Source organism: Gymnoscopelus braueri (assembly GCF_963280865.1).
Source record: "Gymnoscopelus braueri genome assembly, chromosome: 6".
Lineage (NCBI taxonomy): Eukaryota > Metazoa > Chordata > Actinopteri > Myctophiformes > Myctophidae > Gymnoscopelus > Gymnoscopelus braueri.
In genome coordinates this window covers 17,039,255-17,058,759 of record NC_137607.1, presented here as the reverse complement: position 1 = coordinate 17,058,759, position 19,505 = coordinate 17,039,255, and the positions used below count along the sequence as shown (strand labels likewise).

Genomic DNA, 19,505 nt, shown 5'->3' with positions numbered 1-19,505 from the left:
GGGTTGGACTTGTTTTATCTCGGTCCTGGCAGGCCTGGATGTCCAACAGTCCCCTTGCATTGTGGATTGTCACCGTCAAATTACTTATTTATAAATAGATTTTGGCCCGGTGCTGGCAGCACAGCAACCCCCCCACCTCCCCCCCCCCCCATCGTTGAGTCCTTGAGTTCCCTGGCTGAAATCTGCCATCTGTCTGAAGGCGTTAGTGAATTCTGCTGTGGCTGATAGGACACGGAACAGTGCAGGAAACGTGTAACTTCCAAAACTATACGGACAATGGGAAAAGGATTCTGTTGAAGCCGTGAATTATAGGTAGATTTTCAAACGAGAGCGCTGCCTTCACTTGTCCGGTTCTATTTTCTGTAGCAGTGTTGATTTTGACAGCAAATTTTGATTCAGTTTTAGTCATAGTCTTTTGAATAGAATTCCATTTAGTTTCAGTCAGATTTGAGTCATTTGAAATGTTTCAATTTTTGTCTAGCTTTAGTCGACTAAATATCAAAATTTTTCCAACTGAGAAAATATTTTTTTCTGTTGCAGCCAATGACATTTACGGTGTACTTATTTTTTTTAACTCTCTTTTCTTTTTTGTTGAATTTTGTTATTCTCTGTACATACGGTAACTTTCATTAGAATTCATCTTGACTGAATTGGAGCCCTTGGAGAGGTATTAGTCACAATAATAGTGCAGGTTCACCGCCTCGGCTGGAACAGAAAGGTCACGATATTTGTCTTCTCCTCAAGTGTATTTTCACGTCCGGTGCTTTCTGAGGAACAGTGAGCTGCAGTGTTAACCCATTAAGACCGGGAACGGCACGCATCTGTATGTCATCAGAGTGCGCTATAAGCGCGGCACATCGTGAAAATGTGTGCAAATCTTTGAATTTATATATATTTTTTGTTTTTATGCCACGATTTTGCAACCCAATTTTTCCCCCAAGTAATCCTGGGCGCTACACTCCCTCTGGCCTAGGGAGAGCCCAGAGCCAAATATATATATTTCTAAAGCAAACATTTGTATAATATGTTGTTCCAGGGACCCTCCAGAAGCAAAGATTTGAGTTACACATGTTGTTTAAAAAAATACACGTATTCAAAGATTTGCACAAACGCTCAAGGTTTTTCCAAAAATTGCAGATCTACAAGCTCGTAGCACGGCACTCGGTGCCGCGCTATGAGCTTGTAGATCTGCTATTTTTTTAATAGCCCAAAGCATTAAAATATGGATAAAGTGGTTTACACAGATGCGGCGTTCCCGGTTTGAAGGGGTTAAGCCCAGGCCACAGCCTGCACTCCATCATGACAGACATCTCAATCCGTTTCCCCCCGCTCGCCTTTTACACCCGCGTTTACAGCAGCACAGGTTTTCAATACTGATCAGTCACAGGCCCTTTCCCCTTCATTCATCACTACCTCTTTCCCTCCGTTTTTTCTCTCTCTTCTTCCCCTCCTCCTCCTTCTTCTTCTCTTCGTCTCCTCTACGATTGCCTATACCTTCAATTCCTCCTCCTTTTACGACACTTACCTTCTCTCTCTCTCTCTCTCTCTCTCTCTCTCTCTCTCTCTCTCTCTCTCTCTCTCTCTCTCTCTCTCTCTCTCTCTCAGAAAAGGATGGTATATCTATCTCTGTCTTAGTTTTCGCTCTCTTATATCCCTCGCTCTCATTCCGATGGGCTGAGTGCAACCGGATGCTGGCTCTGATGTAGCCTGCCTGCAGTTAACCCTTTCAATCCAGGAACTCATCATATGCAATTGTAGATGTATTTGGCTATATTCAATATATTAGCTGATATACGGAAAATAAGAAAAAAAAGGCTGATCTACAAGATCGTATAGCGCGGCACCGAGTGCCGCGCTATACGAGCTTGTAGATCAGCATTTTTTTTAATAATCGTGAAAATGTGTATATATATCCTTTTTTTTTTAAGCAAACATTTTTAACTCAAATCATTGCTTCTGGAGGATTCTACAAATGTCTTACATCCTAACAGTTGTTTTGAAAAAATATCAGTGGTTCTCAAACTTTTTTCATGTCAAGGACCCCCAAAATGATATGTATTTGTCCGCGGACCCCCCCATCACAAAATATTTTGTTCCCCCAGAAGCAAAGATTTGAGTTAAAAATGTATATATATATATTCAAAGATTTGCACATATTTTCACAATTTATTTTTTAAAATAGCAGATATACAAGCGTGCTATAAGCTTGTATATCTGCTATTACATTATATATTATATATTATATATATATATTATATATTATATATTATATACTATATTTTTTATATAGCCAAACACATCTAAAGTGACACAGACGCGTTCATGGATTGAATGGGCGATAACCTGCATGAACAGAACCAGCCTTGTTCCTGCTGTTCTTTTGCTTTGCCGTGTACAGGTATATTTCATCATGCTAATTACGGGTGATAAATAGCCAGGACCAGTTGAGGGTTCCATGAATAGCACAGCGTTCATAATATGCCAAATATATAGGATTTAAGACAGGACAGACATTGATTCTCTTGCTCTCTTTTGTGGTAGGCTACAATGGAAGAGGGTTGCACTTAACTAGGCCTGTCACAATTATTACATAATCGCCTAATCGCAATTATTTTTGCATAAACGCAATTATTTTTGCATAATCATTTCCACGTTGAAAAATGTTATTATTTTCAAGTATTTTCTTTTTTTTTGGAAGAAGCAGATCTACTAGCTTGTAGATCGGCTATTACCACTATTAAGGTTTTCTAGAAAGTATAAAGTTATTGAATATGTCAGTAATTTCTTGCATTTCTTTGCATGTTTAAGTTATTTAATCGTGAAGTGAAATGTTATAAGCGTGACAGCCATACACTTAACCCCATGCATCACTATTCTGGGGGCGAACATTTGGCAAAAATAACAGATCTACAAGCTCACAAAGTGTCACAAACTCACAACCCTTTCAGCTGTGGGCTGTGCCATAGCTGAATGGGTAGAGAGAGGCAGCCTGGGAAGCAGAAGGTCCCGCTGGTTCGATTCCCGGGCCCTTGCTGGCTGTGTGTCAAAGTGTCCTCCTTGAGCAAGGGCCACTTAGCCTTAACTACTCCCCCGAGCGCTTAATATGACCACCTGAGCAGCCATCAGCCGGGTGAAGCTGAAACCTCATTTCCCCAGCGGGATTAATAAGGTCTACATTATTATTACATAATTAACATAGATATTGAGGAGGGAAAAAAGGAGGGCACCTAGCATAGAACCCTGTGGAACTATAGGATTTAACCCATTCAATCCGGGAACGCATCTCTGTCATTTTTTGATTTCTTTGGCTATTCAAAAATAGCAGATCTACAAGCTCATAGCGCGGCATGAGCTTGTAGATCTGCAAAAAGAAAAATCATGAAAATTTGTGCGCACTTTTGTAACTCAAATCTTTGCTTCTGGGGGGGGGCAAATATTGAGATGGGGGTTCGCGGCCGAATACATATAATTTTGGGTGGTCCTTTACATGAAAAAGTTTGAGATCCACTGATATGATTTTCAAAAAAACTGTTAGGATTTAGAAGATTTGTAAAATATATATTCAAAGATGTGCGCATAAATGTCCACGGTTTTTCAAAAATAGCAGATCTACAAGTGAACAGCCCTTTTATTTGGAGGGTTCCCATCATTTGTGTAAACATTTTGATGTATTTACTGCTGAAACAAGGTGCAATATTATGGCACGACTCCTGGTGAAATGATAAGATATCCTTTAATGTGAATATTAATGAAAACCGTAACCCATCGCATCTCTTGCCAGTGGCATCAGCATGAAAAATAATCCCCTGCCTCTTCTGCACTGTTTACAGCATCTGAGACAAACATCTACATTTGTAGATGTTTGTCTAAAGATATACAATACTGTACATCCATTCTGTACCAACCCTGTTTTCAAGGTTTTCAGCTTCCTGTTTTCTAAGTGATTAGCGGCTTAAAATATACCATTATGTGAACTTTACCCTTTTAACAGCTCCTCCAAACAGAATTACCCAAACGGAATAGGTGATTAAAATGAGACTGACAGATGTGCTGTGAAGTCTGCAGATAACGCACATGAACCCCACTCTCCATTAACTTAATTAGATTACTTTAATCTGATATAGGCTATTCCAAGTCGTTGCCCAATTACGTATGCGTTTTTTTTTTATTGCTGACCCTGAGCACTGGAGTGTGTAAGCATTTACCCCCCCCCCCTTGCACTTGCACTTGCACACACAGACACACCCACACACACGCACATGCACACTCGCACACTCACACACACGCGCACGCACACACAAAATCTGCACACTCACGCATGCACTCACTTATACGCACACATGCACACACACACACAGTGGCTGTGCAGTTCCATCTGGAGTAAACATTAACAGCCTTTGAAATTCATGAGCGTTCATTTTTAATTAAAATCTAATCTGAGGTGTTTTTGGTGTGAAATATTTCATATTCAGTATTCAAGATGTTTTTTGTATAATATTCCCTTTGTCACTGCTCATCTTCAAAACCTCCTGCCTGCACAGTGTTTTTTACCAGTCTTTGAAAACTAAGAAATGTGGGTTTCTATTTAGAGTTTAATGAGTTGCTCAAGGGTATATTTTACACAAAAAGAATACATTTTACTGACTGCCATGGGTTATTTATATATATATATATAATACCATAAAATAAATGTGATTTTCCCATTTTGTTTGTTGCTATTTGTTCCTGACTTACCACAATACCACCACCAATTACTGTTTCATACAACGTATGAAGAGCTAGCACAGCGTAAATAGTGGAATCACCAAAGCTTTGTCCAGGGTTATGCAACACTGGTATAAATGACCAGTGATCTGATTCACACATTCAACTCATACATCATGAAAGGCTCAAAGGATCACACAGACACACACCAACACGCACGCACGCACGCACGCACGCACGCACGCACGCACGCACGCACGCACGCACGCACGCACGCACGCACGCACGCACGCACGCACGCACGCACGCACGCACGCACGCACGCACGCACGCCAGTGGTGGAAAAAGTACTCCGATATTTTACTTAAAGGGATACTTCACTTTCACATAAAATAAACATTAAAAATATATATAAAAAAAAAATGAAAGAAGTTATGGCAAAATAAAGGCCCCCTCACACATTAGTAGGACACTCTAATGCGTGAGGGGGCCATGAATTTTCCATTACTTTTTTCATTTATTTTTAATATATTTTTTAAATGTTTCCCCGACCCGAAAGTGAAGTATCCCTTTAAGTAAAGGTATCAATGCTGCAATATAGAAATACTCTGTTACAAGTAAAAGTCCGGAATTAAAAATGTACTTGAGTAAAAGTACGAAAGTATTGGTATCAAAATGTACTTAAAGTACCAAAGGTAAAGGTACTAAAATGTTTGAAAATAGCAGATCTGCAAGCTCACAACGCGTCGCAATGCGACGCATTGTGAGCTTGTAGATCGGCTATTTTCAAATGGAATATAAAATAGGGCTACAGTGGTTAATGTATGTTTTATAATAAAATATTTGATAATTGCAAAGTAACTAGTAACTAAAGTTTTCAAATAATTGTGATGGAGTACAATTACAATATTTGCCTCTGAAATGTTGTGGAGTAGAAGTAAAATTACTGAAAATTGGAAATACTCCAGTAAAGTAAAAATACTTCAAAATTGTACTTGAGTACATGTACTTCGTTACTTTACACCACTGACACACGCATGCACGTACACGCACACGCACACGCGCACACACACACACACACACACACACACACACACACACACACACAACCAACTTAATTCAGTACATTTAATTGTTCATTATTCATTGCACATTTTCGCTGAAGTGCAGACTCACTCATGTAAAGCTTTAAAAAATACAATCTCAGTCATCTCTGACACGGGATTCTGAGTGCGTTCACATCATTTTGTAAATAAAATACAGAATATGACAGATAAACCCTGTGTGCTTCTCTTCATATAGTCTTTTTTATCTTTTGTTTTGTTATAATTCTGTAAAGTAAACATTGAGAAACAGGGCAGCATAACTGGTCCACGTAAAGATATTTTTCATTCATATTTTAGGTAGTGTAACTTTTCAACATAATACATTTACATTTCCCTTTGTCTGTGTGTGTAAACACAATTTGTGTCCTAAAAAAAAGTGGCAGAGTTGGCCCCACTATTAGTGTAAGATACCCCAGTATTTAGTGTCACGTATAACACCTGTGTAGAGAGCAGAGAACCTCACATTAACCTCTACCAAAAATTACAGCATCGCATCTCTCCATTGGCACCTTACATCAATCACAGCTCTTTAAAGGGAAATACCACTAATTTTCAACATTGAACTATGTCTTTAATACACCTTAGAGCTATGTGGAAATAAGAAAAAAGCCCCCCCCCCTCTTCTATGTTGCCTAGAACTGGATTGATTGAGATCATGTGATCAGTGACTTTAGGCTCCGCCCCCCTTAGCCAAAAGTACACCTTGCGTATGTCACTGATCACATGACCTCAATCAATTATCCAGTTCTAGGCAACATAAAAGGGAGGGGGGCTTTTTTTTCGTATTTCCACACAACAGCTCTAAGCAAGGTGTATAAAATACATAGTTCAATGTTGAAAATGAGTGGTATACCCCTTTAAGTACTTTTTTTGTGCATGCTTATTGCACAGAGACTCCTCTGCCCCTTTTTAAGAAACAGTTTCGACAGGTTTACAATACATAACATCTCTCTCAAATTAAAAAAATAGTTTTAATCATCGACTGTACACGATACCAAAAACACTGTGCTCTTTGCCAGATAATATAGTATATATGGTGCTTAGTTCCCTCGTCGACACTCAGCCATTATCTGGCTATAGCTGTCATTATATAGTGGCAAGGTGGTGTAGATCAGTGGTTCTCAAAAAAGTGGGGTCCGGGGACCCCCAGGGGTCCTTGGGGGGAGTTCCAGGGGGTCCCCAGCTAAATGATAGATAGTTAGGAACCAAACGCACCCTTATGGGTCTGTAACTCAGAGAGTGTACAAATGGAACCAAGGGTTCTTGAGGGAGTTCCAGGGAGTTCCAGGGGGTTCCCAGCTAAACGATAGATAGTTAAGAACCAAATGGACCCTTATGGGTCTGTAACTCAGAGAGTGTACGAATGGAACCAAATGGACCCTTACGGGTCCATTTGGTTCCATTTATACACTCCATTTGTACACTCAACATTGATTTTACAATATAAATTGCGGTCCCAGAGGCAGAAATGCCGTTAAATGGGGGTCCGTAGCCTGATAATGCATGTCAAACTGGGGGGTCCTTGAATTTAAAATGGGTTGAGAATCACTGCTAGAGCCGTAAAAGATCTTCTCTTATGGGGGGTCTCTGGCATATCTTTACAAACGGGGGTCCCGCGGGGCTAAAAAGTGTCACAATTTGGGGGTCCTTCCTTGACATGGAGAAAGTTTGAGAACCACTGGTGTAGACGCAGCCGCGTGTCATTGAGGCCTGTCTCCGTGAAACTTACGGTGTCTGTATCTCATGTTCCTCTCCTTGGCCACGTTGTTGCATGCGTTGTGCTTGTTGGTCTGCAAGTGGTTCCAGTACTTGACGAGTTCGTTGGGCTGGAACTGGTGCGACGTGATCAGGTGGCTGTACTTGCAGCTGGAGTACGACACCCGCCAGTGGTTGAAGAGGAACTCGTTGGGCGGCGGCACGGGGTCGATGCGCAGCTTGGCCAGGCAGATCCCCACGTACACGTCCTCCAGGTGCAGCCGGCGTATGCCCAGGGAGGCCCGGTAGATCAGCTCGGCCATGTCCCCCGAGAACACGTACCCCGTGCCCGAGCAGAACGTCGGGTAGCGCTCGCTGGGGTACAGCTCCGGCGGCATGTACCACTTGCTGTCGTTGTGTCGGTTGGGCGCGTAGCCCCTCATGAGGTAGCCCGTGAAGTACCTCTGCCGGGGCGGCAGGTCGGGCTTCAGCAGCTTCTGGATGAGATACTCGGTGTTGACGAACATGTCGCTGTCCGTCTTCATCACGTAGTGGGCGTGCGGACAGTGGCTGGCCACCCAGTTCATGCCCATCAGGGTCTTGACGGTCAGGTTGTAGTACGTGTCCTGATAGTCCTGCTGGATGATGTCGTGGTACGCGCGGCTCTCCTCCTCGACGCCGCTCTCCGGGTAGCCGTCGTCGTCGTCCGGGCTCTTCAGCGTGCCCAGCAGGAAGAGGCGGACGAACACCAGCCCCCCCGCGGCCACCACGCTCTCGTTGCCCCACGTCTGGCGGATGGCGTTGCGGGCGGCCACCTGGCCCGGCTCGGCGGCGATGAGCAGCACGAGGAAGGGCGTGCTGTCCCGGCACTTGAGGGGCTCGTTGAGGATGTAGCGGTAGGGCTGGGCGCTGAGCCGGCCGCCCACGCCCATCTCCTTCTGTAAGCTGTTGTTGGCGCCCATGGAATCCTCGAGCCCCATCACACCCGTCCTGCTGCTTCCACCTCCCACACCTCCTCCTCCCGCGCCTCCCCTCTCTCCACCCGCCCCGTCCGCCGCCGGCTGAGAGCTGAGGTTGAGCGGAGGCTTGGGCGCCGCCAGGTTCCCTCCCGCCGTCTCCCTCCAGACGCTCCTGAGGGACGTGCTCTGGTTGGCCTCTACCTTGGCGCCGGGGCCGCCACCGCGGAAGCCCCGGACGGTGTAAGCCAGCGGGTTGTCCCGGGACTGGCCGCCGTGGCCCCCCGGCAGCCAGTCCTGCTGGCTGAAGAACAGGAAGAGGGTGAAGAGCAGGGCCAGCGAGAGGAGGCCCGCCACGTGGGTCCGGAACAGCGAGCGCTTGATGGGGCAGCAGTGCCGCCGTCTCCACTGCATGGTGGTGGTGCGGACCGGAGGAGGCTGCTGCAGCTGCGGCGGCGGCTCAGAGACGGGCGGCGGCAACAGCAATCGCGTACGATCCCGTCAAACATGTGTTTTGCCAACAGCCGGAGGGTTTTATCTGAGCTGAGCTAGATGGGTTTGGAGTGGAGCCTCTCCCGCTGGAGATGGGAGCGGGGTTGGGTGGTGGCGGGATCCCCCCCCTGGTGCAGAGAGGGGTGATTAGGGCTCCTAGTGGAGCTAAGAGGGCAACGATTCTGTTGCCATAGAGGCTATTCCCGCGCTCGTCTTTGACACGGCAGACAAATACAGGGTCATGCTCTCTGGGCTGGGCCTCCTTCAAGAACGATACGGGTCACCTCTCCTCAGGGGCTGTTTTCTCTCATCTGAAAAAAAAAGAGAGGAAATAAAGAAACAGGCTTTGGCAACGGTCCAACACGCGCTTCCTACACTTTGGCAACGAGCCATTTGTTAATCATGCGAGTCGCTGAATTTGTATTCCTTTTACTATTGCAGGCATAACCTCCAAGCACCGTTCTATTTTTTGTTTGGCACGCTCGTAATGATTCTGCATTGATCTCCTCATTGCAAAAACCCAATACACACACACGCGCGCACGCACACGCACACACGCAGTGTCACCTCTGTTATATGATGCAAGCTGACTTAACATTTTTAATGAGGGAGACCAAATCAATACATCAGCCTTGTGGTGGCTTTGATTAGATAGGGGCTTATAACAGATAGCAGATAATGTAGAGTAGAGAGAAAACACGGGAGATAAAATATTGTTTTGAGCATGACTGTGACAAAATCAAAGGATTTTTGCTGCTATGAAGAATGATCGCATACTGTACGTTAGTGTGACTGCAGACAGATGCATCCAGATGTGTTGTTTAGTTGGCTAGAGATACAATATAATGCATATTTTTGTAGCAATCTAATGTTGCAGCAAACTCATCAACATCAAGCACATTCTGGTGAAATATCACACAGTCTTTTTTCACACAGTATGAACCATCTGGAACAGGGAGAACTACGAAATAATAAGTCTTCTTTCAAACACTACAACGTAAAATCCTCAGTGTTAATTTATCCAGTCAGAGAGTTTACAAACGTAACCAAATGGACCCGTAAGGGTCCATTTGGTTACGTTTGTAAACTCTCTGAATCTGAGTCTGTACACACTCTGAGTTAAATGAACACTCTTACATTGTAGAAACTGGCAGTCTGGTGTTGGGCTTGGCAGAATCGTGGGTTAGCCCTCGCATGTCTATCAGCCAGCTTAATGCCTTAGGGCGAAAGTATGAATTGCGGGTTTGCACAACATGGTGCTGGCTAACGCTACTCTGAGCTGCTTGGGCGAGTGTGTGTGCCATCAGCCCCCCACTGTGCCCTCGACAGCCGGGGAGGAGATGCATCTGTCAGAACGAATTTTCAGGGTCCAGCAAGCAGTAGACGTGCTGGAGCCTCACGCCCAGCCTCTGGCGATAGAGCCTTCCTTTCACCCAGCATCCTGCACCTTCACACCTGCAGCTTACCAATGCTGTCTGCACTATACCCGTGGAGAGACCACCCAGGCAGTTGCATTTCCTGACCACACACACACACACAAATGCACACACGCGCACGCACACACGCATGCACGCACGCACGCACGCACGCACGCACGCACGCACGCACGCACACAGAGGTAAATGTGTATACACGTATACAGTAAATAAACTTGCATAAATATGCACACACACGCACACGCACACACACACACACACACAAATGCACACACACAGACACACACACACACACACACAAACACACACAAATGCAAAATACACACACACACACACACACATAACCACAGAGGTAAATGTGTACATACGTATACAGTAAATAAACTTGCATAAAATATGCACAAACACACACACGCGCGCGCGCACGCACACACACACACACACATGCACGCATTCTCCTCAGAGTTACATTTACAATGAGGAGTGCACACATTGATTCAGTCACTCACGAATGCAAACAATCTGTTTGAACAACCACAAAATATACTGCCTATACACTAATTATATATACACCAGACACTGCATACAGTACACACAGTCATTATGTGCTTGCTTCCATGCACACACACACACCCCCTTCCTCCATGTACGCACAAAATATGCTGCATAAATAATATGAGTTTCTCCGCGCGCACGCACACGCACACACACACACACACACACACACACACACACACACACACACACACACACACACACACACACACACACACACACACACACACACACACACACACACACACACACACACAGAATATGCCAGCAGAAAAGGGCAGGCTACACAAGACCCTAGTGAATATTAATGTACTAACTTGAATACCTTTTCCGGTGTGTATTTGTTTACTGGTTGCCAGTGTCGCTTTTTTTCCCCCTCCTTCATAGTATTCATAAAATACAGAACACTGCATTATCGTGTGCAGATTCTACACGGCTGCCCTGTGTGTGGGGCTGATTTTGAACTCCCAATTTTCATTTCCTGGTGGTGGTTGCATATTCGTCAAGACAACTGGCTGGGAACACGCTAACCTTTTCAGCTAAATGTGTTTACTGGGCATAGGCAATTACTGGCGAATGAGAGGGGAGAAGGACACCCTTGTTTTAAAGGTTAACATACTTTACATCAGAGCTTGAAAGACTTCGGCTGTCGTCAATATGAACGATGAACTAATTACATGAATTTGACCACGTACATATGTATGCACATAAATCCACAGGCAACACGCACGCGTACGTGCACGCACGTGAGGTGCCTTACAGCTGTTGATAAGTGTGTGATTATATATATTATAATTTCAGGCCCTTTTTAGTTTTTTTGCAGTTACAATTACTCTGCTAACGCCTTCCCTCATTAATTAATTTCCTTGCCTCCAATCATTGTCACTTCTGTGCAATCCAATCAGTTACACTAGCACTAATTGAGGCCGAGCAGTTCCACAGTGGTCAGTAATGAGGAGGAAGGCGAAAGGAGTGACAGAGACATACGACGTACACATGGTGCTGCCCCACATTCAAATATTATCAATTAGTTACCGTTAATTAATAATTGTTCCACACGGGCATAATGCCATGGAGCTAGCTTAGCAACCACAGTGTAATTGCAAATGCAAAAAAAAAAAGATATGTACAGCCATGCTACGTATGCCGTGCACTCTGTACGCCATAGCTAGCTTTGTAATCGCAATATAATAACGCAAATAAATACACAACCATGCCAAGACAATGCACACCATGGTTGTGACACATTTTTGTCACTGCTTCAGTGAACACAGCCATTCAGGGGTTGTTCTCTTTAAGTTGTATAGCACACTTTTTTTTCTTTTTTCTGAAAGGACCAGTTAACAAAATATTTTTGATGAAACATTCCTTAGTAGTACATTGTCGCTAAATGGTTCTCTTGTTCAGTCTTAATACCTAGTTTTAGCCGTATAGTCCTCGCTCAGTGACTGCAGGTTGCTGTTTCATCACAGCAGTTTGAGGAGGATGTGATGTTATTGTATTCAATGGATACAGCTGACACATAGCATAGCATTTTGCACAGCGGCACTATAAGACCGTGCGCTCTCACGTTGTTGAGCTTCTTTGCGACTCGGGCACAGTGTCACCATTATTATGGGCTTAGTTTATAGAGCCAAAAGTAACCACACCTCTCCACACGTCTGTCTTTAATAAGAAAGGGTGCATAATGTGTGTTTTTCTTTTTCCCTTTTCAAACACGTGAGCTCATTTGGTGACTATATCCGAGTATGAATTACTGAAGCATCAACTAGCATAGGACCTCAGAGGAGGATTGTGTTCTTAAGAGATTTAGAGAGTCAGCGAGTGTCACAGCATATATGGCTGTGGTTTATCTAGACACACACACCATCATCATCCAGGCAGGGCCAGGTCAGATCGTGTCCAGGCCACCACGTACAGCCCACACACCTGCTCCTTAGAATGAGTCACAACCACATAGTGTCAAGCTGTTTTATTGAATAGCCAACATTTGGACCAATTAGTCCAATCAAGGCATAATATGGAAGAGGGTGGAGCAGGCATGGGATTCTTGTGTATTGTAAATATTGTATTACAGTGATATTATAAGTGTTAGAATTTTAAATCATGTGTTTTTGGGGTTTTGTTTTTACATTGAGCTTGGCAAATAGTGAATCGGCGTTGCACGTAGGCTACGCCAGTGAAGCCACGGCAATAAATTATGGGGTAGTTCGGAAATTAGACCCTATTAAAGTTTCATAGTCTGGTGGGCAGACTGAAACAACCCAGATGGTGGAGTCTAAACCGCTGTTTTCCAAACGTCCACCTCAGCAGTTAGCGGTTATCCCTAAGCATGTGTGAGCTTAAGTGCCAACAAGCACAGATGGGGCAGTCGCTGATAAATTGGATAAAATCGGTGCTAATTGAATTGAATCAATCAGATCTTACTGGGTTCGCCGCTGTGAATCGCACAGACGTTTGACAGGTAATGTTTTGCAGAGCTAGTCTAACCCATTGATACCTGGAACGCATCTGTGTCACTTTAGATGTCTTTGGCTATTCAAAAATAGCAGATCTACAAGCTCATAGCGCGGCACCGAGTGCCGCGCTACGAGCTTGTAGATCTGCTATTTTTGAAAAATCGTGATTTTTTTTTTTGATCTTTTTTCAAAAAACTGTTAGGATTTAGATTTTTTTAAAGAATCGCCTCAGGTCTTAATGGGCTAATGGTTTTTTTCTGGATGGAGAGGAGCAAGGAGGGAGCATTGTGAGCGATGCAATGCACGAGCCCTGTGGTGCAGGGTAGTGGGACGGATGGGGTGGGATGGGCAGACAGATGGGTGGACTGATGGATGGACGGATGGGTGGATGGATGGAGTTCTGGATTAAAACCGGAGGGGTAGAGGAGGAGAGGAGTGGCAGGAGAGAGATAAATGAATGATGAGAAGACGGGTGTATAGGTACGGTATGTGAGCTCTGGATTTCTGATGAGATGTAGGCTATTGCATACCTCCTCGTCATCCTGCTGCTGCTGCTGCTACTGTGGGTACACGGCTGGCTGTGGCGTGGACAGGAGTGTGTGAGACGGAGTGAGTGTGCCTTGTGTCCACACACTCGGCACGCCATCACCATCACCGCCTCCTCCTCCTCCTCCTCCTCCTCCTCCTCCTCCAAAACCTGGGGGTATTATAGTGTCCTCTTCCAGACCCTCTCTCTCTCTCTCGTCTCTATAATCACACAATGAACATCCCCCTCACTGGATATCTGGAGGTATTACAATTGGCATAGCAGCTGTCCATCTGTTCTCCAACAGCTTCCACGAACACACAGTCATCCAGATTGGTTGCTTGGTTGGCTGCACAAACCTTAGGATGTTTTCTCTGACTCCCTTTCTCCTTCTCGTGATTTTGTGGTTCCGTTACACACGGCAGCTCCTCTCAGTAATGTTCTCTCTCTCTCTCTCTATTTCCCTCTCTCTCTCTCTCTCTCTCTCTCTCCCTTCCCCTCTCTCTCTGCTCCAATAGCTTTCCCTTTTTACTTCCTTTCTGAAGATGCTATTTCACGTAGAATCAGTGTCCGAGCGTGATGTTCCCTCTTCTCCTCCATGCATCAGTTATCCAGAGTCACACATAGCCTCCTCCAAAGGAAAGGGAGGCAGCAGAGGAGAAAGAGTGCGGCTATATAGTCCCTCACATCGCTAGGCAGGGCTGGATGAGGAGGAGGTGCAGGGAGAGAGAGGGAACCCAAATCGAGGAGGAGAGAAAACAAAATCCACTCCCTCCTCGTATGCAGAGGGGCTCGATCTGTTTCCAAGTCAGTGTTAAAGCATGCTGCAGGTTCCCCCGAGTCCTGACAGGATGGGAAAAAAACACCCACCCAGGTCTCTTTCTTTCTTTCTTTCTCCCCCCGCCAGCCCCCGTCCTTCTTTGTGTCAAAGTCCCGCTCCTTTTCTGATCTCCTCTCTCTCTCTCTCTCCTCTATAGTCCTCCCAGCTCTCTGTTGTTCTTAGAAGCAGCTGCTGGGCTGTGGTGGAGGCTGCCTGTCAGGCACCGCTACACTGACGGAGCTCTCTGCCCACGTCACTGCATACTTAGCAGGATGTCCCACGTGACCCAGTTAGATTCTCACTCTCCTCCCTCCCTCCTCAGCCCTGCCTCCCTCCCTCCCTCCCTCTCTCTCCCTGCTTCTTCTGCTCTGTTCTCTAACCCCAGCCTATCCCCCCCCCCTCCATGTGGGCGTAAAATAAGAGGGGATTTAAAGAAGTCCATATGAGCGTGGTGGTGGGCCAGTTGTTGTCTGACTGCAGCTGGATTCTTCACCCTATGTGTGATGTGTTTACCACTGATGCTTTGGCCGTTGAATATTCAACAATACAAAAAAAGAAATTATAAAATGAAAAAAAAATTAATACATTAAAATAAACATAAAAAAATATTTTGAAAATAACAGATCTACAAGCTCACAATGTGTCGCATCGCGACTCATTGTGAGCTTGTAGATCAGCTATATAGGAAAATAGGAAATACTCCAGTAAAGTAAAAAATCCTCAAAAGTGTACTTAAGTACAATAATTAAATAAATGTACTTGTTACTTTACACCACTGTATGTATGTATGTATGTATATATATATATATATATATATATATATATATATATATATATATATATATATATAAATATATAATATCTCACATCACCGTTATTTATGCATGATGATTTATGCATATTATATCTAGAGGTTTAATTAAAAAAAGAAGATATATACTGTATATGTGAACTTCCTCCTGCCATTCTTGAATTTTTGCTCTTTCAATTCAATCCGAATTCATTTGATTGACTTTGAGAGTATACCTCCAAGGCCACCTTGGCCCTAATGGCCCCACTATATCAGTTGTACAGGGATGGATGACACACTGCCTAACTCATTAATGACTTAGACACAACAACACAAATCCTCTGCATCGGCTTTCACGCACCTTTGCACACACGGGTGTTTCTTGATATGGGATTAAATAACATTATTGTCTCTTCGCTTATGCTGGGAGCTCCATCCATGGTTGCCACGCCGTAGAGGATAGGAACAGGATAGCAAATGAAATCATCGTTCATGTTAAAGGAACTCGCCATGTCAGGAACATCAAGCGAGATGGAAAGTGGCCTCTCGTAATGCCAGTGGCAGAGGCAGCGCAGTAAATATTGTAAGGTATCACCACTGCATAGGAGCATGGGTGACTGAATAATTAATAGGAGAGCTGGCTTTGACAGAAATACTTTGGAGGCCATTAGCTCCGCTACCTGGCTGGTGAGAGCATATTTGTCAGAAGAAAGTAATGCCGGGGCGGTGATTGATTTCCTGTGCCTGCCAGGTTAGAGGCAGTGCCTCTGCACATTAATATCATGTGGCATCTATTAGCTAGGTGACTTCCTCAACTCGTCTGGCCTGGCTGCCCGGGTGAAGATTGCCGTATCAAAAAATGTAACTTGTCATCATTAATTGTTTGTGTGCCGTGGGAGTATCTTCTAACACATTGTCAGTGTCTCCTCAACCGAAGACACATGCGCCCGTGCAGCCACGCCAGCAATAACACATGTGTGTGTGTGTGTGTGTGGCGTGAGGACCCTCCCCTCCCCCACAAAAGGGCAGTTTTACAGATAGATGTCAGTGAGGAGTAAGCAAGCACATTCACTGTGATTTTAATCATATGTCGCAATATTACTTTTCTGTGGATGGATTCATGGTATATTATTTGAGCAAAATGTCTCTTTATATTTTTTTACATTTACATTTTAAAGGGGAATTTTTGGACCACAGTTTTCTTACCTTTTTTATGATGTTATATCTTAGGATGAATGGTACAGTAGAAAAATGTCATAACTCCATCCCGGGTCCGCCACTGCTTAAAACGTGCGCCAATAGGCCTTGCGCTAGATTGCGTATTTTAATAGCTTTTTTTTTGGGGGGGGGGGGGAGATCTGATGTTCATAGTGACAGTATGCAACCGGAAAACACTATGCAACCAAAAAAAAGAAAAAAAAATAGATTGAAATCTTGAGATGTCAGTCTTGTCTAGCGAGACTTCAGTTTTTTTTTGGTTGCATAGTGTTCCGTCACTATGAACGTCAGATCTCACAAAAAAACTACCAAAAAGCTATTAAAATACGCGATCTAGCGCAAGGCTCGTTTTAAGCTGTGGCGGACCCGTGATGGAGTTATTACATTTTTCATTCATCCTAAGATATCATATCATAACCGTGGTCCAAAATTCCCCTTTAAGTCAATATCTACTAAATGTAAACCTTGATGTGAAGAAAACGTAGATGTGTGTTTTAGCACATGTTGCCGTAAAAACAAAACCAAAAGTTCATTAAACTTCACCATGATGAGCAGTCAAATAATGAACAGAGGCATGGGCAGATTTTCTTTTTCTTTTTGCACGTTCAAATACAAATGGCCCCGCATTAGCATAGCAATCGGGAAACCCTTCCTATTTGAATAATTTCTAATTTCTATGCTTTCAGTCATGGTCAGTTCACCATAATGGCAAATTCTAAAAAAGGAATTGCCAAATGACAATGAAAATAATGCAGTTTGTATTGTTATTATATTTATTTTTGTTGCATTCTCAATCTACACATTTTTTGATCAGTCATTTGCTGTCCTTGTTCTAGAAATTCCAAAGAACATTTGCTGCAGAGTGTCCTCCTCTGCGACATTGTTTTTCTCTCTCTCCTTCACAGACAATGCTGGAAGATGGAAAGCAGTTATCTCATTGCCACACCTTCACAAGACAGCTTCAGATGAAATGTGAGTTGTTATTGCTTTTCTTAACCCTTTCAGACCGGGAACGCATCTGTGTCATTTTAAGATTTCTTTGGGCTATTCAAAAATAGCAGATCTACAAGCTCATAGCGCGGCACCGAGTGCTTTTAGATCTGCTATTTTTTTTTTTTAATCGTTAAAATGTGTGCAAATCATTCAATATCTATTTTTCCGTAGCGAACATTTTTAACTCTGTTACAACTTCTGGGGGTCCCTGGAACAATATATTTTGAGATGGGGGTCCGCGGCCAAAATTCAAATAATTTTGGGGGTCCTTGACATGAAAAAGTTTGAGAACCACTGATTATAGCAACATAGTTTTTTTTTTCTTCAAAAAACTAGGATTAGAAGACATTTGTAGAATCCCCCAGAAGCAAAGATTTGAGTAAAAAATGTTTGCTTTAAAAATATATATATTCAAAGATTTGCTCAAATTTTCAAGATTTTTCAAAAAAGATTTTTTTGGCAATCGGTGCCGCGCTATGAGCTTGTATATCTGCTATTTGTATATCTCCTCTCTTTAATGGGTTAAAGAGAGGAGTTGCAATATCCTGTGGCAGAGCCTCAAGTGGAGACAGGGACGCCTGTGTGAATATCTTTCCCTGGCCCCTCTGTTTCACTCAACAAAAGCTACACGGTAAAATCATGAGTGTTAATATAACTCAGTACACACATGATGTAACCAAATGGACCTGTAAGGGTCCATTTGGTTGCCTTAGTACAGTCTCAGAGTTACAGATGGATACAAAATAGACACTGATGATTTTTACTGCTATCTCCTGGGTTTATAGCCCTGCAGGCTGTGTCATAGATGTGCTACTTTTGAAATGCATTAAATTAGTTGCTCTGGATATTTTGGAAACATCTCCTAGAAAGAACACTACTACAGTACACAGTGTCATTGTCGCTAATTAACACCGCCTACACTTTCCACATGGGCATTTGCCACAAGCCACTAGACCACAAATCCATTATACATTTTCGGGGGAGAGATTAAATTAACCCATTAAGACCGGGAACGCGTCTGTGTGTCATTTTTAGATTTCTTTGGGCTATTCAAAAATAGCAGATATACAAGCTCATAGCGTGGCACTGAGCTTGTAGATCTGCTTTTCGTAGAAATCGTAGAAAATGTTTGCAAATCTTTGAATATAACATTTTTAAAGCAAACATTGGAACTCAAATCTTTTCTTCTGCGAATTCTAGAAATGTCTTCTAAATTCTAACAGTTTTCCGAAAAACGTATGTCGCTATATGAGTGGTTCTCAAACTTTTCCATGTCAAGGACCCCCAAAATGATATGTATTTGGCTGCGGACCCCCATCTCAAAATATGTTGTTCCAGGGACCCCCCAGAAGCACAGATCGGAGTTAAAAATGTTCGTCTTAAAACATATATTCAAAGATTTCCACAAACTTTCCACAATTTAAAAAAAAATAGCAGATCTACAAGCTCGTAGCGCGGCACTCAGTGCCGCGCTATGAGCTTGTAGATCTGCTATTTTTGAATAGCCCAACAAAATCAAAAAATTACACACAGATGCGTTTCCGGTCTGAATGGGTTAAAGGAGAATTCCGGACAAATTAAGTGTTATCTTTGATGTCTCGTTACTCACCTACCGATGTGAAAAGTAGCGTTCTTTTTTTTCATATATTCCCCTGTCGTCATTTTTTAAACCCCCTCCGTTGTCATAATGGGAGCGCGTGGCTAAGGGAAATTCGTCTATTATAACCGACGCAAAGTTGTTTTTTTCACTACTAG

General features: G+C 43.6%; 1 protein-coding gene across 1 annotated transcript; it reads right to left on the bottom strand.

Annotated features, from left to right (window-relative positions):
* Positions 1 to 6,431: 6,431 nt before the first annotated feature.
* b3galt2 (UDP-Gal:betaGlcNAc beta 1,3-galactosyltransferase, polypeptide 2) lies at positions 6,432 to 14,876 on the bottom strand. The gene is made up of 2 exons (XM_080430893.1): positions 13,934 to 14,876; positions 6,432 to 9,264 (listed from the first exon to the last, which is right to left on the bottom strand). Exon 2 carries the CDS (start codon positions 8,873 to 8,875, stop codon positions 7,511 to 7,513), a length of 1,365 nt encoding a protein of 454 aa, XP_080287019.1. The 5' UTR covers positions 8,876 to 9,264; positions 13,934 to 14,876; the 3' UTR covers positions 6,432 to 7,510.
* Positions 14,877 to 19,505: the final 4,629 nt, after the last annotated feature.